Raw genomic sequence first — 27,156 nt, forward strand, 5'->3', positions numbered from 1 at the left:
AATAAGGGCTCCTCACTTATTACATATTTGCCCATTCCTTTATTACATAATTACATTTGAGTCCCCCAAGTATTTATATGAGATCTAAATACGGAGGCCCTAAGTATGGTACAAACAGTAGTCCCCCAAGTCTTCAGTCAAGAGAGTCTTTTGGCTGGAGACTTGAAATTCAATCCATGTGTGGGCCGAAGTAACTAGATGTCGTCTTGAACTGATACTTGATATGAGGCGGTGCTCAAAGTGAAATGATGCTCAACTAGAAGTAGCACATGTTGCGAGGCTGCTCTGCTTGTGGCTTATGTTGCCTTAGTTGGCTCGGCTTGTGACATTTTGAAGGTGAGGGAGTCCTTTTTATAGAATAAGGGCTCGCTCCTTAATACATAAGTGATGGGTTAGGAGTGATGCTCGCGGCGAGGCAGTTGCTCAGCTGGCGGCGATGCTCTCTAATGAAGGTGAGGGAGTCCCTTTTATAAAATAAGGGTTCGTTCCTCAATACATGAATAATGAGTGCTCTCTAATGAAAGTGAGAGAGTCCCTTTTATATAATAAAGGTTCGCTCCTCAGTACATAAATAATGGGCTAAGTCCCCCAAGTATTTTTTATGAGGCCTAGTTGAGGCCCAATATATGGTACATAATGTAATCCCCCAAGTCTTCGGTCAATAGAGTCTGTTGGCTGGAGACTTCAAATTGAATCCATGTATGGGCCGAAGTGGCGGTTGTTCGGAGGCGGTATTTATATACCCTGCATTGAAGCTTTATAGGTGAAGCTTTGCAAGTGAAGCTTTGAAGCTGGAGCTCTGTAAATGAAGCTTTTGAAGGTGGAGCTTTTGTAAATGAAGCTTTTGAAGCTGGAGCTCTGTAAATGAAGCTTTTGAAGCTAGAGCTTTTGTAAATGAAGCTTTGAAGCTAGAGCTCTGTAAATAAAGCTTTTGAAGATAAAACTTTTGAAGATAAAGCTTTTGTAAATGAAGCTTTTGAAGCTAGAGCTCTGTAAATGAAGCTTTTGAAGTTAGAGCTCTGTAAATGAAGCTTTTGAAGCTGATTGACATGAGTGATGCTCATGAATGTTTATGTTGATTGACATGAGTGATGCCTATGAATGTTTATGTTAATTGACATGAATGATGCTCATGGATGTTGACATGAATGATGCTCATGAATGTTGACATGAATGATGCTCATGAATGTTTATGTATGATTGATATGAGTAGTGCTCATGTATAATTTTGAAGTACTAGGCGTACTTTTGATCACCTAGTGGGTGATAATAGCGGCAGGCTGCCGAATAATTTTTTATAGTATTAGGCGTACTTTTGATCACCTAGTTGGCGATAATAGTGGCAGGTTGCCAAATAATTTTGGAGTACTGGCGTACTTTTAATCACCTGGTTGGCGATAATAGTGACAGGTTGCCAAATAATTTTGGAGTATTTGGACGTACTTTTAATCACTTGGTTGGTGGTAATAGAGGGCCTGACTCTTTTGGGCATATGGGCCTTTGCCCTTCACATCACATTGTAGCCCATTATTTTGGGCTTGCCGTTTTTTTTTTTTAATTACCTTCTGATGGGATTTATACATATGTTTTCGAAAGATAAGGAAAATAAATTACATCATTCAAAAATAAATCCAACCTTCTGCTCAATGGGTCACGCTCATAATTCTCTTTTCTACATGCCATCATTACCGCAATTATGTCTGCTTCTTTTTTCTTTCACTTTCTGCTTTTGCTTTCTGCTTTTCTTGATCTCCCCGCTCCTTCTCTGTCCACCCATGTTGTTTTGTAAGGTATCTTTTGCAAACACACTTGCTTTTCTTGGACAGCCTGGTCGTGCCCATCCATTCTTACTCATTTTCTTTTTCTTTTTCTTTTTTGCTTTTGCTCTCTCTCTGTTCACTGCATGTTCTCCTGCGTGAAGTTATCATTGGAAAGCTCGGAGATTGGGACACTGAGGGCAGCTTCCTAGGAGATTGGAACACATATGAAGCATTGTAGCTCTTCGAAATCTGCAGGATGAGCTAGGAACTAAGTATCTTGTCGGTCGAGATCACACCCTTGGCGAGCACAGCCTTGAACACGGAGCAACACTAGGTGATTTTTCTAGAAGAAATCCAGGCCGCCTTCATCGGAGTTCTTCAGCGTCGAGCTCAAGCTCTGACCTCGCCGGTGCTGCGAATATGCTTCCAGGGAATAGAGGGTCCAAAAACGTCATGAACGACTCAGGTTTACAAGCAGTAGGCTTGAAAAAGCGAAAAGGACCACCATCGTAGTGGTGTTGGTCTCTCGCCGCTGCAATCTCCACTATCAACTGGTTGGCCTTGACATCTCCGAACTTCCCATAGCCAAGCCTCGTCGAATACGCGACAGCCTTCGACGACGATGGTGGCGGAGCGGTCGTCGAGCTGGAGGATGCTTGTGCTGGCGCCGGCTCGCCAGGAGCAGGTGCTTGAGCCATCGGTGGTGGCAAGTGAGCTTGAGCCGCCATCGGAAGGACGAAGACTCCTGGACCATCATTTTCGGCCAACTTCACCACAAAATCTTTCGAGGCAATTGGTAAGGGCCTTGCAGTGTAAATACTTTTCATGCCACCATAAGTTGGCATTCTCTTTCCCAAATGAAGACTTTAAAAACGAGGATAGTGAAGACTACTGCTCGAGTGAGTACCGAGGATAGTGAAGACTATTGCGACGACTACTGCTCGAGTGAGTACCGAAGATAGTGAAGACTGGGGGCATCTAAGAACGAGGTCGTTTTAGTACATTTGTTTGGGATTTTCTGGGCAGAATGAAGACTTTAAAAAGCAGAAGAAAAAAAGAGAATCTTTGGGGCTCTTTTATGGGCAGAGACCGAGAGAGAGAGATAGAGTTTTTTTTTTTGTTTTGCAATGCAGGTGTTTGTTTCTTGGTTTCTACAGATTCATGGTGGTGAGATGAAAAAATGAAAGAGAATCGACACAACTTTTCGTATCGATTCCCATAGATGGCGCCAAATGTTGATGCACAAAACCGGAAGGGTCTTGGAACAACGTAAATCCGACCGTGAATCTGCAAGAAAGTAAATAACACAAGATGTATCGTGGTTCACCCCAAGGTTTGGGCTACGTCCACACTGATTTTGTATTTCTGGGGGAATTGTGAGGGAAAGAACCTCTGTAATGTGAGAGGGGATGTGAGAAAGTGAGGGGGCTTCAAGCCTAAGAGTTAGCATCCTCTAATTGTGAGGGTGAGGAGTCCTTTTATAGAACAATGGCTCCTCACTTATTACATATTTGCCCCTTCCTTTATTACACAATTACATTTGAGTCCCTCGAGTATTTATACGAGATCTAAATACGGAGGCCCTAAATATGGTACAAACATACATCATTCAAGACCCCTCCAAATCAATACACAAATTTGCCCTGCGCAATCTCTCGCTATACGCGAAACCTCTCAAACATCTTGAGATTTTTATTTTACCCTTTTTTTCCGCTAACAACCTTTAGTTTGAATAAACAACATTGTGTTGGCAACCGATAACATCTTTAGTTTGGATAAACAACACTGGAACCGTAGAATCAACTGACCGAGGAGCACCTTCAGTTGGATAAACAGCATTACTTCGAGACCGACTAATTATCTATCCAAGTCTCGGTCAGCAAGGATTTCAAAGTCCTTGTTGGAAGAGGTCATCTCATTAGCCTTCTCGACGAAGTAAGGTGTTACCAGGTTACAATATTTGGCACATTGAAAGCTGAATTTGTTATTGAACTTTGCAAAATTAGCAACCTTGTCTTCAGGCTCTAGAACCCGAAAGTCGAAACATGTTCCTTCCTCGACCGTAGTCGCAAGATTCAGAAGTCATTAGCGCGCCCAATGCCACATCAATATTAATTCACTCCCCAACCGAGCTCGGGCAACCACACCCTGCATTTAACCAAATGATGTAATTAGCTTATTAGCTCTTCAGGTTGCACACCACGTAGACTAAGTAGTTTTTAGAGTCAACAATATTGGAACACAGTTATGGGATCTTACTATTCTATTCAAATTATAATAGGTAAATTTTTTTAATATGCAATTAAAAATTAAACATATTAATCATAAAGTCATTCATTCTTAATATAACACGTAATACACATAAGAGTTTATAGTACATTTAGTAATGAGTTTGAGTTCCCAATTAACTGTTTGAATCTCTAATTATTATTCCTCGCTGTATCATGTACCATATTAATCATCTCCCTTTGCTTTAGTAATGCAACCTCCAAGTCCAAGTTTATATTCTATTTCAAACCAAACAACAAGGAATGCAAATGGTTCTCGGCCCTCGATCTCTCTCTTTCAAAAATGTTGTTGACTTCCATTTACGACCATCGTGATCGGACCGTTGCATCATGAGGTGGTTCTTCCATTTGTATAGGGGCGTTCTCGTGACCTAGTTCTAATTTAAGAGAAAAACTTATATGAAAGAAGTTTATCGTTAAATTATGTTCCAATTCAATATATAATGTCATGTAAAATACAAACTTACCCATAATATTATATAATTGAACCCTGTTCCCTACATAGTAGCCAAAAGTTGGCAACAAAGAAGGGAACAAAGTCCAAAAACAGTACATAAAATTTCAAATCGAACTTAATTCAAGTGCATTTGTGAGCGACTTCGAAACTATGGTTGCGACATGAACATGATATAACAAACTCATGACTATTTGAATGAGCGATTATCTTACCAATCAGTTTCTTTTTATTAATGGCGTGAGAGATTTGAAGTTGGATATAACATTAGAAATAGAAGTGACATTAGATAAATAGCTAGTTGGTATTTTAGGACTACCACTTAGTACTTAAGAGTAGTGTTTGAAATTTCTTCGATATGATAGAAATTTCAATGAGAATCAACATATTTCATTGATATTTTCGACATATCGGCTAAATATTAGGATCGACATATACATGGAGTTGGAACAAGATTGCAGCAGTATGCTAGTTACCGTGGTACGTTAGAATAGAATGACTCTATGTATATATTGAAACCTCGACCGTTGGATCATGCCAATGAATCTTGTATAAGGCTAAGATCAAAATGGGATATGTTTCGCTTTGGCCTTGTGATATACGACTCGTCGCATTTCAGAAGAGGAATGGACGATGTCGTTTCGTACTTTTTGTTCTTTCTACTCCGCACTCCCTCCAAAATTTGAGAGATTTTTTAATGTGATTGACATACGGAATTGTACACAACGTATTACTATATAAATAGTAAGTTAAAATAATTAATAACTTAAAAAATAAAATTTGTCATCACTTCTATTAAAATATGTAGTATATGACTTGTGTTCTGTTATAATTAAAAGTTTTTTCCCAAAATTGCCCATATATCTCGAGAACTGTTGCCCTCGCTCCCACCAGCGAAGAACCCGCCCATCGGCCAACCGGTTCGCCCGAACCAGGTTGTCGGAAACCCATACAACCGTCATCCCTCCATGGCCTCGACCTCTCGCACTCATGGCGTCACGGGCCGGATCCGAACCGCCACGGCCAATCTCCACGAGGACAACCAGTCTCTTATCTCCGTAAGCTGTTAATTTGTATGCCTTTTTATTTTTGTAGGAAAAAAAATAGCAGTTTATTGTTGTTCTTATGGAAGATTATCTGTGGTTTCAGGATATTGGGAAAGCTTTCAGTTTGATGAAGGAAATTGCAGTCGATTTCGAGAGTGCTAAGCAATTTGAGAAGGTAATGTCCTTAAACGAAAAGTGGTTTTAATTTCTGAAATTTGTAGGTGCTGCTAAAAGCCTGGAACTTTAGCAAAGTTCTGAAATTTTTGAGTAATTTGAAATTTTGGGTTTATCTAATGTTTTGCCATTTGGATATGGTTTGGCTAGAAACTGTTAAGATAAAATGGAATTGTAACTGTGATTAAACTGGCCCATCATAGATCATAGATTGAAGATATGAATTATTTCTCGAGATATGAGAACTCGAAACTGTGACAGGTGACGGAGCTCGAAAATGCCGTTGTTGAATTGGTGGCTACTTATGAAGACTGTTCGCATTTTTCGTCAGCAATTGAATCTGTTGGGCATAAATACCAACCTGGGCCTGAGGTGCTAGGAATTTTCTTCTTCATGTATTGTTTCTCATTCAATGACTTTGCTTATTCTTGTTCCGATCTCGATTGACTTATTTGTTGTTTATGGGCCAGCTTACTGATTTCGATAAGTTGTTCAAGAATGAGGTTGCACAGCTGAAGGCAAACTCATCTTCAGTTCCCCAAAACCATCCTCTGATACGTCAATTCCGGGAAGTTGTCTGGGTATGAACTTTTGTTACTTTAAATGCACGGAATAAGATTTTGAAAATTTTCGATGACTTTCGACGATGCTGTTGGACAATACTAAAGTAAGCACAATGAATTAATAAATGCTTCTTATTTGGTTTTTAGTAATAAATTTTACCTCGACTTTCTTATGACAGGCAAATTCAGCTGGAATGATGCTAACTAGTTTAGAAACCAAACAATTGTTAAAAGCACTTTTCTGCCTAACTTAGCAATAGTTTGTGTAATTATTTTATTTCTTGAGTTGAAGGGAATATTATTTATGTCTATGGCTAAAAGGGTATAAAATTACATTAACTGAGCAAGTAGTTTTCTGGTTAAGCTCTATTCTGACTAATGTTTGCCAATCCTTAGACTAAATGGCCGTTGTAACCTTGGTGCTGCATGCCAGTATATGAGTATAATTGTAACTGCATAGTGTTGGGAGAAGTAAACCACTTATTAGAGTGTAGCAGGTCTTACTTCAAAGAGAATTGATAGTTTTATGTGTTATATCTTTTCCCAAATGAATATGATCTGCGGAGATACTGTTTATCGTAGTTTTTCTTATTCTTGTTTAAGGGTAGAAAGACCATTTATGGTGGGCGAGTATGCTGGCCTCTGTTGACAAATAAAGGCTTAATTCCGCTTATGACAATAGGTTATGTTGTTTGATAGTTCTGTGGTAATATCTTGTTATGACAATTGTTTCTGTGGTATGTATCTCCATGCTTTGGGAAGGAATATTAAGTGCTTCATTGGTATCTAAATTATACCTCGTCTGATGCATTTTGAAACTTGTAAGATCAGTCATCTGTGTTGACTGTTGTTAAGGTTACGACATATGTTTGGGTTTCAAATCCTTCTTTTGCTGCATGTTTCATTTCTCTGTCATTCTGTGCCTCATAATTTTGTCTCATGCTTAATCCTCTTTATATTTTTGTAAACCTGAAGTTAAGGGATGACTGCAATCTTTCTGTTATGAAAATGTACAGTGGAAGTAGTGGAAAGTAAGTTCCTTATGAAAATTATTTGTTCATAGTGTTCTTTGTCTATTAGGCAAATGTTTATAGTTTAGTGTAACTTTAGCAGTAAATCTGCCGAGGAGCAGAGAAAGTATTGTTTAAATTGAAAGTGTCTGTATCGTACCGAGGAATGGAAGCTATTATTATTGTTAATATTCTACCACGGATGTATGTTATTTGCTTGTCTCAAGTTTTTATTTCTGAGTTGGAGTTTTTAATATTTTTCTGCAGAAAGTCCATCACGCAGGAGAACCTATGCCAGGTGAAGAGCAGGAGGACATTGTAATGACGAGCAACCAAAGCACTATTTTGAATGTCACTTGTCCATTAAGTGGAAAGCCTGTCACTGAACTGGAGCATCCAGTTCGCAGGTGCTGTATCAGTTGCTTCAGACATTTATCTTTTTCTTTGTTGGGAAAATATGAATTTACGGTCTTTGCTGAATGTTGGTGTGGCATAGACTTCTAGCATTGAGTATTTATGTGTGTTTATGCGTTTCCAGTCCCTTCTTATATTTACTTTAGCTCATACTACACTGTTGTAGACCTTTCTAATGTTAAAGTTTTTTCTTGATGGATTTTTCCCCCCAAATGCAGTGTCGTATGCAAGCATGTTTACGACAAAGGACATATCATGCATTACTTACGGGAAAACAACACACGATGCCCTGTTGCAGGTATATTTATTTTTTGTTCCCCTACATCAGTTGGACTTATACTTTGGTGAGATTGCTAAACCCCTTTGGTTTTTCCTCCTATCAGCTTGCCCTGCGAAATTGAAGTCAGATAAAGTGAAGGATGATCCACTGTTAGCCGCTGATATTGATGAATTGCGTAAAACGCAGAATCAGAATGTCATGACTGATGTGATGGACGTCACTGAGTTTGAAGAGTGATTGGATGATTTCGGGATGTGAAAAGTTTCTAAAATGACATTACGCTTTTGCTATTTCGACATCTTTTAGGTTGTTGTGAAGTAGTCAGGTATTCTGTAGAATGGTTTTGTATAGAGTGACCTGGTTTTATGATATTGCATATGTAGTACTAGTAGTTGAAAGCACTTCCAGTTCCTTCTCTCTGTTGAATTCTTTTGGACTACATTTGGACAAGTGCATTAACATGAGGCATTCAGTTGGATTGCCTAATTCAAATTGTTTACTCGGTTAAATCTCATTATTCTATATTTGAAGTGGTTTAGAGAGTAATTATGAAAGAACCAGTTAACCTAGTTGTACAATGAACAAAGTTGGAACTCACAACTTCTTTGGGCTGTGCCATTGGGTTTGAGTAACTACCTATTCTTTGTACTAGCTCTCTTATGTGTGATGAATTATTTAAGTTTCACACGTAGATAATATAAATGGGTGATGTTGAGCACGTGTGGTTGTTAGGTTTTACATGTGAGCCAATCTGGTCTGATACTATGAAGAAAGTTTGGGTTCCACCATAAAATCAATTGGTAGTATAGGAAGTAATCCAACCGTTTACAAGTCCTTGCATAATTTGGTCTTTCACCAGTGTGAGACTTCGTTCTCACATTCTCACATGTATTAATAAAAATAATTCCAACCCCAACATATTAAGACAAATAATGTTTCTTACAGTGTAGAAGCCTAATTAAAACGTAACATTAAATTTCAACACAAAACAAGCAAATAAAAACAACAAACGTGCAACTACACAAAAAAAAAAAAAAAGGTAGAAGCTAATTTACAAGCTCTTTCAGCTTCTGAACAAACCTATCGATATATCCACTCATAAACCCAGGAGTTGTTAACGTTTCCATCCACTTTGCATGGTTCTTCTTCACCATAACACCCACCTCACTCTCTTTATCCATCACACTTTCAATAGCTTTGCTCAAACTCTCCTTCGAAAACCACCCACTCTCTTCCCTCCCCACCTCCACAGCAACCTCGAGCTTTTTAACCAGCAATTTGGTGTTCAAGATTTGGTCACCAAGATGTGGAACCAGCACAATCTGTTTGTCACTCATCAAGGACTCCCACATTGATCCAAACCCACAATGGTTCACAAAGCACCCAACTGCTGGGTGGTTCAAAATCAATGTCTGCTGCACCCAGCTCCCAACCACCACCCCTCTCCCCTTAACCCTCTCTTCAAACCCTTCCGGAAATGCCTCTTCAATTGTCTCGCAACCCAACGGGGGTTTCAGAGCCACAAAAAATGGCAACCCAGTTAGCTCAAACCCTAACACGAGCTCTTGAAATTGGCTTTTTTCGAGAACCCATTGGCTCCCGAATGCGCAAAACACCACAGATCCAGCCTCAAACCCAGCAAACCACTTCGCCCACCGGTCCTCTAATTGTTCAGTGTTGTTATCGGATCCCAGACCCAAAACAGGACCAGTTAAAAGCACCGGCCTCTTGTACTGATCTTCCATATAGTCACACATATCACCCTCCAGCTCTCTGCACGTTCTAATGGACAAAGCGTCACATTCTTTCATACAAATTATGGTCCGATCGTAAAATCTGATCCCGTCCCCAAACGGCTCCGTTATGAACGTCAACGACCGGGCCTCGTGTCCTTGGAGAACCACAGTCGTTGACGGGTACCCAGCAGGTGGGACCCCTAGCTCCTTCGCGGTAATAGGCCGGTCCTTGGGGACCTGACGCGCTGGGACAAGCGCAATAGCGAGAGCCGCAGCGCATACAACATTGTAACAAACGGACTTGATGCCGTTTTTCCTCGCAATCTCCGGCACCCAATGTGCAGCGTCGTACAAGACAAAGTCGGGTTTGTTTGCGCTCAGGAAGTGTTCGATTTGGTTGCGTGTGAGGTCCATGGCAGCGGCAAGAAAATGGATGTTGTGAATGGGGATTTCCGAGGCGATTTCGGTGCCCTCCGGGAGGCCGTCGAAGTGGGGGACGGTGACTGGAGAGAAGGTGATGAGGTTAGGGTGGTAGTTGAGATGTTCGAGCTGAAGGATAGCTTTCTTGGGTACCAAGAGAGTGACTCTATGGCCTCTGGCAGCGAGCTCGTTGGAGAGGTGAACGTATGGGGTGATGTGGCCCATGGCAAGCCATGGGAACATGGCTAAGTGAAAGCTTGAGGAGATCTTGGGAGGTTCTGCCATTTTTAGGGTTAGACAGCTAGCTCTCGAGCCCTTGGAAAGTATGGGCGAACTATAGTTCGCATGCAGTGAGATCTTGTTTGATGTTACCTCGTTAGTTTGGTCAAAATCTCAGATTTATTTGCAAACTTTGTCGGATCGTTGGTTATAAACGTTTATATGTTTGTTGGCAACCACGCGAAAGTTGGTAAAAACTTTGGCCCAATTGCTACAAATAACTAGACTTTTGTAAAGGGAAACGTTGAAATTTTCAAAGACCGCATTGGTTACTAACTTATTATGCGTGTACAATTTTTTATTTTTTTGGTAAAAATGCGTGTACGAATTTGTTCAAGCAACAACTTGGTGAAACAAAGAGTTGACCAAAACAAGTGGTTTCAATGAAAATTAAACTTTAGTTACCCCTTCTTTAGATTTTTTTTTATAAAAACATATTACTCTTGTCACAGTTTTCATACCATATTTGTATTACCTCTCTAATAGAGCTAAGACTCACATATGTTGGTAGGCCTTACATCTATTAGAAGGGAAGTACAAATTTGGTAAATGTAGCATTACTCATCTTTTATAAAGTTTACGATGTTACCTGCCATATCTGTTTTATTATTTAATTTAGCGGTGAATTCTAATCCCAAAAAACAAGGCACCTCTTTTCTCTAAAGCAATAATGAAGATCACGGATCAATACTTGTGGTTGCGGAAGTTGTATAGGAACCTCAGACATTATTTTCTTCCGACATCAGACGTGTCTGCATATACATGCAAGTTGGACATATAATCTGTTAGTGTTTTATAAAGTTAATGTTTTGTATGATTGTTTTGAAAGGTTTTTGTTATGGAGAATGGTAATGTTTTTCACAGAAATATGGAAGGGGAATTTCGGCTATATGCAGTCTTACATTGCAGCAGCACATAACACTCATATATATATGGTGTCAATAGGGTTTTGGTGTGTACAGTCAGCCCTTATCTCCATTGGAGCTAGCTGACAAAAACCACAACAACCTGATAGTACAAAGCTAATCTTAGACCTTCATTGGAGCTTTTAATCTAAGCTTTACACTTGTCAAAAACTAACTAGCCGTTACAATTTAAAAAACTAGTTGTTAGCTTCATTTGTTGTTGCTGCTGCATCCCTTCTCGATCCACCTGGAAGTGTTTAGCATCCAACACTCCCCTCTAAACTCTTCCTGGTGTTGACTCCAAGTAGGCTTCTGAGGTAAGTGAACCTTTATTTTGGTAGTGCTTTTGTAAAGATGTCTGCTACCTGATCTTCAGTTCTGCAGTACATTAGTTCAATAACATTCTCTTGTATTGCATCTCTGATAAAATGATACTTCCTCTTGATGTGTCGTGTTTTATGATGAAATACTGGATTCCTTGTCATTGCTATTGCTGAGGTATTATCACACATTAGTTTAGTCGGTACAACCTGCAATTCCCCAAAATCTTTGAGAACAAATCTCAGCCAGATTGCTTGAGATGTTGCTTTTGCAGCACTCACATATTCAGCTTCGGCTGTTGATAGCGCAACACTTTGTTGCTTGACTGAGGCCCACGAGAACATACCAGAGCCAAATGTAAATGCATACCCCGATGTGCTTTTCATGTCATCTTCACTGCCTCCCCAATCATTATCACAGAAACCGACCAATATAGCTGTCTGTCCTTTCTCATACTTGATTCCAAAATCGATTGTCCCTTACACATACCTGAGAACCCTTTTAGCAGTTCCCAAATGTGTTTTGGTAGGATTGTGCATGAATCTTGATAGTAGGCTTGCATCATACATGATGTCCGGTCTTGTTGCTGTGAGATATAGCAGGCTGCCAACTATTTTTTTGTAGAGACTTGCATCCACTAGTTCACTTCCATCTTCACCTCTGAGTTTTTCATTTGCAATTAAGGGAGTGCTTACTGGTTTGCATCCCTTGAGACCAAACTTGTCAAGTAGTGTCTATGCATATTTCATTTGATGAATAAAAATGCAACTTGATCTTTGGATCACCCCCATTCCAAGAAAGTGGTGAAGTAACCCCAAGTTTGTCATCTCATATTTTCTCATCATTTCATTTCTGAATTCATCCACCATTTTCTTACTGTTTCCAGTAAAGACCATATCATCCACATAGATAGACACAATGAGAATTTCTGACTTGTTTTCAACCTTGGTGTAGAGTGTTGTTTCGCTAAGGCTTTTCTTGTACCCATACTTAGTGAAATGTGCATCAATCTCACTGTACCAAGCTCTTGGTGCCTGTTTCAGGCCATAAAGTGCCTTCTTTAGTCTATACACTTTGCTCTCGGATCCTTTGACTTCAAAACCTTGTGGCTGGTCCACATAGACTCTTCCTCTAGTACACCATTCAGGAAAGCAGACTTGACATCTAACTGGTATAGTTGCCAACCCTTCTGTTCAGCTAATGCAATCAAAGTCCTAATTGTATCTAGTCTAGCCACAGGTGCAAATGTTTCATTAAAGTCAATTCCAGGCTTTTGGAAGTAGCCTTTGGCCACCAATCTAGCATTGTTCTTTTGTACTGATCCATCCAAGTTCAACTTGGTTTTATAGACCCACTTCACACCTATCACAGTTTTATCACTTGGTCTATCAACTAGAATCCAAGTTCCATTCTTCTCTATCATTGAGATTTCATCTTTCATTGCTATCTGCCATGCCTTGTCACTTTCAGCTTCTTCAAAAGTTTCTGGTTCAGTAACACAAAAATTGCAAGCAACATAGATTTCATTCAAGCTTCTCATCTTAATTTGTGTTGATCCCGAGCTAGAGCTTGAGCTTTGTTGCTCTTCTTGTTGAGACATTGAACTTGCACTTGAGTTCTGTGAACTTGGAGGAGTTTGAAATGGTGAAATCTGAGAGCTTTGTATGCTTCCTTCTTCAGATTCATGAGTTGCACCACTTCCATTCTGTGCAGTTCTTTGCTCAGTAACACCAATTTGCAGTGATACTTTGTCTTCTTCCACTGCTTTTGTTTTCCAATTCCACAATATTTCTTCATTAAAAATCACATCTCTTGAGAGATTGATTTTTTGAGTTTTCAAGTTGTACAATCTATAGCCTTTCTCATTTGTACCATATCCAACAAAGATGCACTTGTTGCTGGATTCTTGTAATTTATGTATGAGTTGTGATGGCACAAATGCATAACACAGAGTCAAAAACTTTCAAATGCTTGACTCCAGGCTTTCTTCCACTGAACACTTGAAATGGTGTTTGTTTCTCCAAAGCCTTGGTGGGACATATGTTCAAGATATACACAGCAGTGTTCACAGCTTCTCCCCAAAATGAATAGGGCATTTTCTTTTTATGCAGCATGGACTTTGCCATCTCCACTATAGTTCTGTTCTTTCTCTCTGCAGTGCCATTTTGTTGAGTGTATGCTACTGTGAGTTGTCTTTCTAGACCTAATTCCTCACAGAAAGCATTGAATTCCAGTGAGGTATACTCACCTCCCCTATCACTCCTTATCTTCTTGATTTGATACCCACTTTGCAGCTCCACCATTGCTTTAAACTTCTTGAAAATATTAAAGACTTCTGATTTGAATCTCATAAAATATACCCAACACATTCTTGAGTAGTCATCTATGAAAGTCAAGAAATACTTGTTCCCACTGATGGATGCATTCTTCATTGGACCACACACATCAGTGTGAATTAGTTCTAGTGGTTTTGCAGCCCTCCAAGCCTTTCCAATTTCAAAATTGTCCCTGTGTTGTTTCCCAAATACACAACCTTCACAAACTTCATTCATTTCATCCAGTTGGGGCAAACCTTGCACCATTTCATGTTTCTGCAGGTTTTTCAGACTCTGCACATTCAAGTGTCCAAATCTTTTGTGCCATAATCTCCTTGAGTCAATTGTGCTTGCCTTCCTTGCCACTTCTTCCAAGCACTTCAGCAATAATGGGAAGCTTCTGTTTTTCATTTGAACTTTCACAACCAGATTCGACAGAGTTCTATCATCATATATCTCAACCATAGTATCTCTAAACAGCAAGAAATAACCATGTTCCATCATCTGTCCAACACTTAAAAGGTTTTCCTCCAGACCAGGTACCAACATGACTTCCTTAATGTGTCTTCTTCCTCTCTCGGTTTCTATGATGAGAGTGCCCCTGCCAGTTGCTTCCACAATATTGCCATTTCCCATCTTTACTTTTCCAATATATGTAGTGTTAGTGTCTGTCAATAGAGACTCGTGGGCAGTCATATGATTAATGCACCCACTGTCTATATACCAAACTTCACTATCTTTTACAACACTGGCACTAAAAGCACAAAAGACATTTGTTTCATCTTGTACTTGATTTGCAATGTTCACTTGATGAGTAGTATTTGGTCTGCAATCTTTCTGCAGGTGACCAAATCTATTGCATTTGTGACATTTTGGTTTTCCCTTGAACCAACATTCACCAAAGTGTGCTTTATCACAGTGTTTGCACAATGGTTTGATTTTACCACCACCACTGTTGTTTCCCCTGTTGTGTCTGTTCTCCCAACTTGGTCTTCCTTCCCATTTCTTATTTTTTTCCTTTCCAATCTTTCCTTGGTCTATTTTGATGTTGATTAGAATGACTAGAAGACCCTACGTTAAGTGACTAGAAAGCCTTCTCAGTTGTCCCATCAGCATGCCTTTCGAGCCTTTGGTCAAAAGCTCTCAAAGAAGCCATCACATCTTGCACACTGAGTGTATCAGTATCCTTGGTTTCTTCTATCACACCCACAATAAAGTCATAAGTCTTAGTCAAACTAATTAGAAGCTTTTGCACTATTCTTTCATTAGGCAGTTCTTCTCCATAAGTTTTCATTTGAGTCACAACATCAAACAGCCTAGAAAAATAGTCTTTAAGTGGCTCATCTTCTCTCATGCGTGTATATTCAAAATCACGTCTAAGAGACTGGAGTTTTACTTTCTGTTCCTTCACATCTCATCTGTATTCTTGTTGTAAAGTATCCCAAGCAGCTTTAGCAGTTTCTTCATTTGCTATCCTGGGAAATATGAAGTCTAAGACAGCCCCTTGAATGATTCCCAACGCTCTAGCATCATTCATCCTATTCTCCTTCAGTGTAGCTATCTGCTTCTCTGTAAAATCCTCTTCTTCTAGAGCATCAATCTCCATTTCTGGTAGTTCATATCCATGTTGAACCATTTCCCATAGATCATACGACTTGAAGATGGTTGTCATCCGGATCCTCCAATAGTCGTAGTTTTCTCCATCAAAGATTGGAGCTTTAAGATCGCCACCCCCAGATCCTTTCATCTTTGACATGTATTGACACCTAGGGTTTCAGCCTCTACCTGAACAACCCCAAACACAAATTTCACAACGCCCAGATTTCTGAGATCAGGAACAAAGCTCTGAGGCCATGTTAGTGTTTTATAAAGTTAATGTTTTGTATGATTGTTTTGAAAGGTTTTTGTTATGGAGAATGGTAATGTTTTTCACAGAAATATGGAAGGGGAATTTCGGCTATATGCAGTCTTACATTGCAGCAGCACATAGCACTCATATATATATGGTGTCAGTAGGGTTTTGGTGTGTACAGTCAGCCCTTATCTCCATTGGAGCTAGCTGACAAAAACCACAACAACCTGATAGTACAAAGCTAATCTTAGCCCTTCATTGGAGCTTTTAATCTAAGCTTTACACTTGTCAAAAACTATCACTAAAAAACTAACTAGCCGTTACAATTTAAAAAACTAGCCGTTAGCTTCATTTGTTGTTGCTGCTGCATCCCTTCTCGATCCACCTGGAAATGTTTAGCATCCAACATAATCAACATCTAATGAGAAGTGGTAATTATGCATCAAATAGTATATAAATGTGCTACGAAAATGTAGTTTCCCTAGCAACATATTGTAGTAATCTCCTTACCATTAACGTACTTTTCTGTGTATGATTAGGATCGGTTGTTAATATTAGTATCAATTAATGTCGCGGAGTCCGTGATATTTGTAAGGATAATCAAGCTCCTCATCCGTAACTGATCATATTTCAGATGCATGGCTATTGGCTTGTCTGGGACCAAGAATGATCTCTGCACGCCGTGGCTAGAGTCAGCAGATTGAAGAGCATGAGTCTTGCACCGTGAAAGTAAAGTAATTAAAGTTACCATCCGTTATTGTTCTTTGTTTAAGCTAGTCAACCCTATCTCCCCATGGAAATTGGAAGGGAATTTTGAAGCTGATGGGCTTAGAACTGTGACCTAACACTTGATCTGGGTTGAACATTTTTGGACTCTCATCCCTTTTCATTACTTTGAGCCATCTTGAAGATTGTATTGGGGTTACTAGGCCTGTCATGTAATTAGATTCACACTTCAAATAAAAAACAAAAAATAACAAATTCCATATGGACTATTTTACATTGCCATAATCAATACTATTGTAAATACACAGACTACTTGTCTAACAGACATCGACAATTTGCATATTTGAATAACAGACAACGTTATGAACATCATATCAACAAGGATAATTACTTGTCTAACAGACATCGACAACTTTCATATTTGAATAACAGACAACGTTATGAACATCATATCAACAAGGATAATGATAGGAAGACCAAATTTTTTAAACCAAATTTGCAAACCAAATGATGTGATTATTGATTATTGAATTATTGAATTGTTACTTAATATTGATTGACGTGCTTAATTTTTATTAGTGACATATCATTTTGTTTATAAATTTGATTTAAAATTTTGGTGTCCCTAGTATTACCCAATCAACAATATCTATTATATATATATATGTGAGTGTTTTAGACTTTCACTTGTTCTGCCTTTATCAATCATCATGTCAATCTTTTTTTTTTTTTCACAAATGATAAGATAATCTGCACTAATTTCATCTAAACTACAAAAATGAAAATTCGATCTTGAATACATAGGATAATCTATACTAAGTTCAAATACGCATGTCGGTCTCTAAAACGGCCAATTTCCATATTATTTTGTTCGTCAGAGAGAAGTGTTTTCTTTGTATTTATTTTGACACCTAGTACCTTAGCTGTCATAAATATTATACGCAAAAACATCATGTGCATCTCTCTATAAACAAAAGTTCACCACATGGAGAGTGTGCTGGCATCGACCCTGTCATTTACATAAGTTGTTGACCCTTCTCCATATTTCTTAGTTGTATGAACTTAAGTGCCACACTCCCTGCTTTGAAATCTTATCTCGTCTCTCCACTTAGCGCACATCATGGTTCCTCTCTGTCCAAATGCATGTATTTCCACATTAAAATATGCTTTTATCCCGAAAATTATGTCTTACAAGAACATGGTTCCAAGCCCCCACATGGCTTCCCAAGTCAGCCCACAGCTAGCTGTGTTTGATCATAATTTTGTTTTTAAATGTTTTATATATAACTATTTTGCAGCTTAATTTAAAGGCCAAAATATGGGTGTCTTTTACTGGTTGAAATCCGAGAGGAACTACTTTTGTGTGGAGCCATGGAGCCTGTTGGTGATGACCCAAGTAGGAAAGAAGACAATGTGGAAGAAGCCAATGATCTTTTGGAAGAATGTTGGTTTTTTGATAACTTGCTCAACAGGAAACAGAAGATGCTAAGGTGTCTTTCTGATCCTCATAGCAACTCATCAGATTTTGGCCAAGAAATGTCAGTGAAGATGAATAAGGCCACAGAAGGCGGTGGATTTTCCGGTCCAAATTTGGTTCGGACACCGTCGTTGCCGCTTCATATAGGGAGGCAGGAGAATGTTCAAGTGAAGCAAAGTGGTGGTAAGAGTGGCGTGAGAAAATTGACAAGGCAAACGTCGCATCAGAAGATGCTGCAGACAACAACGTCCCAACCGCCGGTTTGTATTGGGAGGAGGACAGAAGGAGTTCAGGATAAAGAAAGTGATATCAAAAGAAGTAAAGTAAATGGGCAACCGGTGCGTCACAATTTGCTCAGGACACCCTCCTTGCCACCATGCCTAGGAAGAGAAGAGAGAAACCAAGAAAGTGTTCCACAAAGACACAAGGTACTAGCTAGCTATGACCATTATGTTTTTAGTTTTTACTTTAAAAACATACTTTAATCATAATTATGGATTAATAGTTTGAGAAAAGTCTCCTTGCACTCCTCTGATTCACTCGCTTATACATTTATGGATAATAACTTTTCTGGAGCATCAATAACAGCTCACTATTAAGAAAACAACGGTATAGTTAATCGGTCGTTATCTTACAATGTTCTTACGTTTGATTATTGCAGGGGCTCATGACACAATGTTCTAGCATTCCAAGATATAGACCCTCAAAAACCACAGAAGGGGAAAGCAATATGATTAGTACGAATGGAATTAAGGAAATGAGGCGCCGATGCCCTAATCAACTGACGACGAGAAAGAGCCTAAGTGATCTTGAAATTGAAGAACTGCAAGGGTTCAAGGACTTGGGGTTCACATTTGAGAAGGAAGAGTTGACCCCTAGTGTGGTGAACATACTTCCTGGGTTGCAAGACAAGAAGAGAAGTGAAGATTTGAACCCGGCACATGTTAGGAGGCCTTATCTTTCTGAGGTGTGGCTGGCGCAAAGCTGCGCAGCCCCGCCACCTCCAAATTTGGGTGCAACTCAGTCTGCTGAAGACATGAAGGCACAGATCAAGTTCTGGGCTAGATCTGTGGCTTCTAATGTGCGCTAGGGAATTTTATTTTGTGATATTTAACTTGATTTACATACCGATCGATTATGTAGTCTGATTGTATTAAAAATGGTAACATCCAGTAATCCATTCAAACCAATTAATCCAACACATTTTGATTCGCTTCAATAACTTTGATGATCTGATTGGATCATCAAATTCAAAAATCTGTGTGAGATAGAGAGAGGGAGAGGGAGTTGCAATTGTCTAGTCTCAATGATCCGCTCTCATGTGATACTCGAGTTTCTATTGTATTATTTCACTTGATATGTATTATTTGTCATTTTTATTTTGTGAAATACTTTTTCAAAAACTGTTTGTAAAAATGATACCAAATCAGCCAAAATGTTTCTAATTTTACATTTATAGTCATCTCTGTATTTATAGAAAGACCATCTACTTGAACCATATTTTGTAGACCATTAATATGATGATTAATTGTGGACTTCCTATTTAAATAATTAAAGACATAATTTTGATGATCCGATTGGATCATCAAATTCAATAATTTTGATGATTCAATCGGATCATCAAATTCAAAAATCATGTGTGAGATAGAGAGAGGGAGATGGAGTTGCTGTTGTCTAATCTCAATGATCCGCTCTCATGTGATACTCAAGTTTCTATTGTATTATTTCACTTGATATGTATTATATGCCGTTTTTATTTTGCGAAATAGTTTTTCAAAAACTGTTTGTAAAACATTGCCAATGAGAGCCTAAATGTTTCTAATTTTACATTTATAGTCATTTCTGTTCATAGAAAGATCATCTACTTGAACTATATTTTGTAAACAACATAATGTGGCAGTTAATTGTGGACTTCCTATTTAAATAATTAAAGGCATAATCTAACTATCAACCGTCACATCATATAGTTTACAAAATATGATCTAAAAACATAGTTTGTCTTGCATTTTTCTCCTTTTCAACCACATTTTGTTGACGGTTAGGCTTCCTTCTTAAATTCTTTAAAACATGAAGTCTTACTTTATCGTCAAGTCATCTAATGTACAAAATATAATTTTAAAAGATGATCTCCTTAGCTTCTTTTTTTTTCTTTTTTTCTTTTTTTGTTTGTAAATAAAACCTTAGAAAAAGAGACGGCTTGCAATGTACACATGAAATGTGGTTCAAAATCTGGGGGGATAACCAGATAACGGAGATTTTTCAAAAGCCCCACCAAAATCTTTGATTGACGAGATAGAAAAAATCCAAAAATCTGGGGTGATAACTGAACTCCTCAGCAGCTTCGCTCTCTCTCCCTATCTAAAATCCATCAAATGTTGCAGACCCAACACCTTCTCCGTTCCAATTTCCCCAAATTTCTCTCTCATCCCCATACCCACTTTGTCTCTCCTCTCTATCTCTCTCCCCCTCCACTCAATTTTTTCCACAAACCCACCAATCTCTGCCCTGTCTCAGCCCATTCCAGACCCGGCCTCGAACAATGTCTAGCCGAAGCTCCAGAACCGACGACCGAAACTCCATACACACCCTTGGAATTTGCTCCAGACGGTCCCGAAGAATTGCCACCGTCTTCTTCTCCAGTGTTTGCCACCAATGATGACCCTTCATCTCTCCAAGTGGCCACCAGTGTTCTTCTCACCGGGGCCATCACTGTCTTCCTCTTTCGCTCCCTGCGACGCCGCGCCAAGCGTGCTAAAGAACTGGTAAAGATTGTAGCTTTATTTTCATTTATGTCTACAAATTACTGTTTTTCTGTTTTGGTATTGCTGAAGTTTGGAATTTTAGGAATTGGGTTTTGGTGGGAATTCCTTTTATTTTCAATTACAAGTTTTTTCTGGGATTTTGGAGAATGATTTTTAATTCTATTACAAGCAATATTACCACTCTTAAGTCACACCAATGTGAGGGAGAGGGTTAGAATCCAGAACGTTGTTGGTTGAAGACGAAGCCATATCCACCAGGGCAATCCACCACTTGTCCGGAATGATGTTCATTGACTATATGTACTTAAATATTACAAGATAATGTGCCATTGTGGTTAATTTTGGATATTGAGAAATTGGGATACAATTTTCCATTCAATTTAATTACAAATTTTTATGTGTTAGAGTGAGCCAATTTGTGGGTTTGATAGAGTGATTTGGGTGCCTAGAAATTTAGGTCATCTGGAATGAAGAAGTCCTTGAAGGATGAGGCTTTGGATAGCTTGAAAGCACTTTCTACAGGTTCTGTTGAAGCAAAGGGTCCACCCTCACCTGTTCAGGCCTTGCTGGGTGGAATATCAGCCGGTGTCATTGCGCTTATTCTTTACAAGTTCACTACTACAATTGAAGCATCTCTCAACCGCCAAACTATTTCTGATAATTTCTCGGTTAGTCCCTTCAGTGCTCATGTCCTTAATCTTCGGTTCTAGCCATATTCGTGTTTAACTAACGCAATGGTTCGTTATGAGTTTTCTGACACTGGCAGTTACTCTCAATTTCCATAGAGAAAACAATAGGTCGTACCCAGTGCACAAGGCTCCCGCTTTACGCAGGGTCTGGGAGAGGTGAATGTCGGCTAGCCTTACCCCCATTTATGGAGAGGCTGCTCCCAAGTCTCGAACCCGAGACCTACCGCTCATGGGCGAAGGCACTTACCATCGCACCAAGAAAACAATGATACAAATAAATTCTCTTGCACTTTAACCGCCTCTTAATTTATGTTGCTTCATTTCTTGTATGCTGGGATTAGCCAGTGTACTCTGAATCCACTGGGAATAAAACGGTAGGATTAAGAATTCAAGTGAATACCAAAGGGGCTGTTAAATTCTTAGATTGGGCTATGACCGGTGATATCATACTCAACTTGAACCATGAAATGTTCTTACTCTTTGTTTGCTATGTAATGTGGTGGTAGAAAAATTGTACTCAAGATACTCATCCTCTTTTCTGAACAATCTACTTGTTTTGTACTTTTCAGGTTCGTCAGATTACAATAACCATCAGGTAGCTCCTACTACTAACTCCTTCCGGTTTTCTTTGCTTTTAATTGATCGGAAGAATGATCACCTTTAATCTTCTGTTGGCAGGACCATTATAAATGGGTTGTGCTACCTTGCAACATTTGTGTTCGGCATCAATGCTGTGGGTTTAGTCCTTTATGCTGGTCAGCTCGCCATCAACTCCATCATGGAAGATACAAATGAAAAAACTCAGACTCAAGGTAAGGATCAGTCAGGCTCATTCAATTCAAAGGTTGAGAGCCCCGCAAATAGTGGTGAGAACAGCGATAGGGATGATCAAAGTTCAGATGGAACACAATAGAGTAGAAACCAACATTGACGCAAAAGCATCGTTTTTTATCATTTCAACTTACTTCACCGTAAATGTATCTTTGAATGAAATCTGTGCCATTTCTCACCCTGTCATTTTTTGTGATCAAAGATGCAATGGTTCATAGCTGCCATTAATGTTTGTGTATCTTTGCTCATTTATTTTGATAGAAAGGAGAAAACGAGAGTGTGAAAATCACTCTCCTATGCTAAAAAGTGTAAGAATGATTACAATTACAAAATCACCAAATTGCATCATGTCAAAGTTTGCTACGAAAATTTTAAGATAAGAATTAGAATACAAAACATGTGATTTTCCAAACCTCCCCCCCCCCCCCTCCTCTCTCTCTCTCTCTCTCTCTCTCTCTCGTGTTAATACTTGAAAATCTTATCATAGAGTTTAACTTGTTGCCTCTGAATTTAATCTCGTAGTTGTTGGTGGTGCTTCTTGAGTTGTGCTTCCATGCATATGTGATCTTTCATGTTGCTCAGTGGCCCTTTCTATTCTGTGGTTTTCTTCACCAATTTTCCTTATCATATTATCACGGCTCCCAACTGATCGGAACTGATGCAATGGAGTGGAATTTGAATCAAGTCTGTACAAAACCAACACCATAGTCACTGAACAAACAAACATTGGAATTGGACCGAAAATCCAGAGCAACAAAGTAGTGGCAAGGTAGATAGCCCTGAGCCCCAATGTCCAGAACAAGCCTCCACTTATCACCACCTTCTCGACATGCTCCTGAGGAATATCACTGTCTGGCATACTGATGAGGAAATTGGCATGGACATAGTCCCTTATGCAATGTAAAAAAGAAGCTAAGGCCAGCAGGAAGCAGGTCAGAATGCTAATATATTTGACTGAAACTAGCGCAGGACTTGTGTCGCCGTATGTAATACTGCTCGTGAAGGTGTTGTGCGAAGTGTTTCCAATCCATGCTCCGATGAGAGAGCTTAAGGCTAGAGAGGTTGAGGCTAAGCAATTTGCTGCTGTTATGGTGCTAGAGATTACAGTTAGGGACATACCTCTGTCCTTTGCATCAACCTGCAATTAATTAAAGACCAAATAGAGTTAATTGACTCTGTTTTCTCTTGCCGGACTTTGTTGTTAGAAAAACGCTTATATTGTCAGACTGTAAATCTGCACCCGACATTCTAAGAAAAGTGAAGACTAGAAAGTGAAGTCTTATAAACATACCTGCAACATTCTCTCAACCCAAGCTTTTCTGCAGTGGTTTTCATTGCCAATGACTGTAGTTTCAGGATGTCTGAGGTACCTATACAGAAGGAGAAGATGGTAGCAAAGCATGATTAGCAGCCCAGTTGGAACCAAGATTAAATCCAAGTATTCCTTCTTCCAAACCATTCTCTCTCTCTCTCTCTCTCTCTCTCTCTCTCTCTCTCTCTCTCTCTCTCTCTACTAAAATGAACAAATTAATTATTGGGTTAGGTTGGTCTTTTAAATTTTAATCAAGGAGGCTTTAGTTTTGTGTAGTGGATTTGGTAGATAAAATTGGCTTTAGTTTTGAAGATGACCGACCTTTTAATTAAAAAAAATTAATGTTTACAACTTATATATAAAACACGAGTCAGAAAAAAAAAAGAAAAAAAAAAGACAAGAAATACCATGCAACATATACTATTGCTTAACAATTTCACATGGAAATGGAAGTTGTACGCGCTTATAAGGCTACAAAATTTGGTTCACAATTCACAATTTTGCCACATGGTAAGCCATCTCGGATTTGGTTGATTTTTAGTAGAGTAGATATTTAAAGAGTGATCTAGACCATCCTGCAATATTGCTAAATGAGAAAAAGAGTCAAGAAGGTAGAACAAGAAAATTCAAGTAAGTAGGTTGTTAGCATTTCTCATCTAAGTGAATTGAAGCAAGAGACTTTCTCTAACAAAATAGAAACATGAAGGATATGGATTTGGTTTGAAGGACAAGCATGTCGAATTATCAGAGAGACGGACTAAGGGTCCACTCCCAACAATATCAATATTGTCTCTAACTTGGTAATTACCACTAGCACAATCCGTCAGGTGTGGGGTTTTAGTACAAAAGGTCTTGATATTTGTATTCCTAAACCCTAAACCATCGAATGAACTCGTGTTGATAAATGATGTAATGGTGGTATAACTATCTCGGATAGCTCTCAACTTTTCTTCAATATTACTATGTAGCATTGAGTGTTACTAAAAATGAAAAGTTGAGTTTGAAAATAAAAGATCAAAAAGCATCTTCAATGCATCGAAAAATTTGAACTCAAATTTTATAGTCTAAATATGAGTCTAAGGTTTCCTAATGCACACTCATATATAAGTCTCCGACGAAGTTGAGACCCAAAACTGAGTTTCAATATGAGATTTGTGTTCAAGTTGGAGCCCATGCCAATAAGGAAAAATGTTATTCAACCAAGAACATGAGATTTGAGTCCAATTATCTTCAATAAACTTAACCAAATTGTTTTATAAATCAAATATGAATTTTGAGTCCAATGTTTTCTCATGCACAGACTCAAGTTTTAAGATTTGAGTCTTTGCATTGGAGATGCTCTAATAATTATAAAAATTAAATCTAACAACTAAAACACATGTAATGTTGAGTACTACATACATTAAAAAAACACATGTAACATTGAGTGCTACGTACGTAGCATTGAAATCAACTAAAACACATGTAATGTTGACCTATCTCCATTATCATTGCTGAAAAAACCAGAGAGTTCTTGCCATATCAGCGGAATAGTCTCTCTTAACCTAGTTGACGAAGTAGGATTGAGAGAGACACAAATGATGAATACATGAGGTATAGTAAGACAAACAAGAGTGTGGGATGTAAGAATAAAATATAAAATAAAAGTTGCTATTAGATCTTAATCGTTGAAATCTAAAAATGTCGTACCCAGTGCACAAGGCTCCCGCTTTACGCAGGGTCTGGGAGAGGTGAATGTCGGCTAGCCTTACCCCCATTTATGGAGAGGCTGCTCTCAAGTCTCGAACCCGAGACCTACCGCCCATAATTTGACCCATTCAAGAGAGATAAATACGAATGTTGGAGAGTGAGAGAAATAAAATTTCCCAAAAATTGCAAGGTGGAGCTGGAATCCCTATCCAAAAGTGTTTCACCACCTTTCACCATTCCGTTTACATCATCATGTGCACAGAGACCAAACAACACCTCTAGTTTATGTGGTTGGAGTTGGACACTACTACAAAAGTGGCATATGTGGCTTTTGAGCTACATGTAACCAATTTGTTAGGCTGCCCCCAGCACATCAGCACTTTGAAGCTATCGACTACACGCGACATGACAGTGCCAAGTTTCGTTAATTGCAAGGGCCAGCTGTGTTTTATGTTAAGTAGGTACTTAATATTCAATCAAACCAGATAAACCAATATGATAAAGACTCTGCTTCACGAGCATCGAAATAGAACCAGTGTGGAACTGGAGAGAAACTGTCATAGCTTAGTGGTAGTTGGCCGGGTCTAAATAATATCTTTGATGAACAACTTACATGATATGAGTATTAGTGGTTTCATTTATGGTATGTTACTCGTGGGTAAACATACGCCATGTAAAGAGAAACTGACATGTGCGTTATATCATTGGCACGGAATATCACAATAATAGTGTACCCGTATCATAAAAGTCATTCTCCTTAAGTAACATCATTTATGGTATGTTTGTCACATCCCGGCTCGGGGTGGACCATTTTCCGGGCCCGCTCCACCACCGTAGTACAATATTGTCCGCTTTGGGCCCCGACCACGCCCTCACGGTTTTGTTTCTGGGAACTCACGAGCAACTTCCCAGTAGGTCACTCATCATGGGATTGCTCTTGCGCTAACTCGCTTAACTTCAGAGTTCCGATGGAACCCGAAGCCAGTGAGCTCCTAAAAAACCTCGTGCTAGGTAAGGATGGGAATATACATTTAAGGATCACTCCCCTGGGTGATGTGAGATGTTACAATCCACCCCCCTTAGGGGCCCGACGTCCTCGTCGGCACACTTCCGGCCAGGGATAGGCTCTGATACCATTTGTCACATCCCGGCCCGGGGCGAACCACTTCTCGGGCTCGCTCCACCACCGTAGCACGATATTGTCCGATTTAAGCTTACCATTCCCTCACGGTTTTGTTTCTAGGAACTCACGATCAACTTCCCAGTGGGTCACCCATCATGGGAGTGCTCTGGCCCCCTTCTCGCTTAACTTCGGAGTTCTTACGGAACCCAAAGCCAGTGAGCTCCCAAAAAGCCTTGTGCTAGGTAGGGATGAGAATATACATTTAAGGATCACTCCTCTGGGAGATGTGGGATGTTACAATCCACCACCCTTAGGGGCCCGACGTCCTCGTCGACACACCACGGCCAAGGTTAGGCTCTGATACCATTTGTCACATCCCCAATTATTGATGTCATATAATATTTTCACCCCAAACTGCCACATGGCAGTCATCTAACTCCCCTCTCTTTTCTCTCTTTCTGTCCCCAAACCCCAAGACCTCTCTCTTCTTTATCTCTCTCTCTTTCTCAACTCTCATGTATCTCTCTCTCTCTCTCAACCTCTTGCCTCACTCTCTTCCTCTGGACACTAGGACCCTGTCACCACCAAGGGAGGCTCGCAGCGAGCCCATGACCTCCTCCCTATGAGTTCGACAGCACGGGAGCAAAAGCTCCGTCGAACCCTCCCATTTTTTCGTTAAGTCACGGATCTCTCCCTCTCTCCGTTAGTGTGATGCCTGGTGGTGTTTTCT

General features: G+C 39.4%; 5 protein-coding genes across 9 annotated transcripts; 3 read left to right on the forward strand and 2 right to left on the reverse strand.

Annotated features, from left to right (window-relative positions):
* The first annotated feature begins 5,320 nt into the window (after positions 1-5,320).
* LOC114819147 (E3 SUMO-protein ligase MMS21-like) lies at positions 5,321-8,498 on the forward strand. The gene is made up of 7 exons (XM_029100247.2): positions 5,321-5,560; positions 5,652-5,723; positions 5,984-6,094; positions 6,193-6,303; positions 7,563-7,702; positions 7,928-8,007; positions 8,093-8,498. The coding sequence occupies exons 1-7, from the start codon at positions 5,471-5,473 to the stop codon at positions 8,224-8,226; spliced, it is 738 nt and encodes a 245-aa protein (XP_028956080.2). The 5' UTR covers positions 5,321-5,470; the 3' UTR covers positions 8,227-8,498.
* Positions 8,499-8,767: 269 nt separating this feature from the next.
* LOC103419039 (UDP-glycosyltransferase 79B6-like) lies at positions 8,768-10,550 on the reverse strand. Its single transcript, XM_008357165.4, has one exon. The coding sequence runs from the start codon at positions 10,428-10,430 to the stop codon at positions 9,036-9,038; it is 1,395 nt and encodes a 464-aa protein (XP_008355387.3). The 5' UTR covers positions 10,431-10,550; the 3' UTR covers positions 8,768-9,035.
* Positions 10,551-17,811: 7,261 nt separating this feature from the next.
* LOC103427337 (uncharacterized) lies at positions 17,812-19,219 on the forward strand. The gene is made up of 2 exons (XM_008365399.4): positions 17,812-18,448; positions 18,682-19,219. The coding sequence occupies exons 1-2, from the start codon at positions 17,915-17,917 to the stop codon at positions 19,108-19,110; spliced, it is 963 nt and encodes a 320-aa protein (XP_008363621.3). The 5' UTR covers positions 17,812-17,914; the 3' UTR covers positions 19,111-19,219.
* An 894-nt stretch (positions 19,220-20,113) lies between these two features.
* On the forward strand, positions 20,114-23,610 carry LOC103427336 (uncharacterized). 5 transcript variants are annotated; one of them, XM_070818450.1, is made up of 5 exons: positions 20,173-20,782; positions 21,232-21,450; positions 22,041-22,066; positions 22,150-22,283; positions 22,825-23,610. In XM_070818450.1, exons 1-5 carry the CDS (start codon positions 20,393-20,395, stop codon positions 22,842-22,844), a joined length of 789 nt encoding a protein of 262 aa, XP_070674551.1. In that variant the 5' UTR covers positions 20,173-20,392; the 3' UTR covers positions 22,845-23,610. The 5 variants fall into 5 exon arrangements, with proteins under 5 accessions (XP_070674550.1, XP_070674551.1, XP_070674552.1 ...); XM_070818453.1 differs by having other exon boundaries at positions 20,271-20,782; positions 21,240-21,450; XM_070818449.1 differs by lacking the exon at positions 22,825-23,610 and having other exon boundaries at positions 20,114-20,782; positions 22,150-22,526.
* On the reverse strand, positions 22,522-23,972 carry LOC114824041 (uncharacterized). The gene is made up of 2 exons (XM_029100248.2): positions 23,594-23,972; positions 22,522-23,440 (listed from the first exon to the last, which is right to left on the reverse strand). The coding sequence occupies exons 1-2, from the start codon at positions 23,759-23,761 to the stop codon at positions 22,793-22,795; spliced, it is 816 nt and encodes a 271-aa protein (XP_028956081.1). The 5' UTR covers positions 23,762-23,972; the 3' UTR covers positions 22,522-22,792.
* Between the last annotated feature and the right edge of the window lie 3,184 nt (positions 23,973-27,156).

Source organism: Malus domestica, chromosome 03 (assembly GCF_042453785.1).
Source record: "Malus domestica chromosome 03, GDT2T_hap1".
NCBI lineage: Eukaryota > Viridiplantae > Streptophyta > Magnoliopsida > Rosales > Rosaceae > Malus > Malus domestica.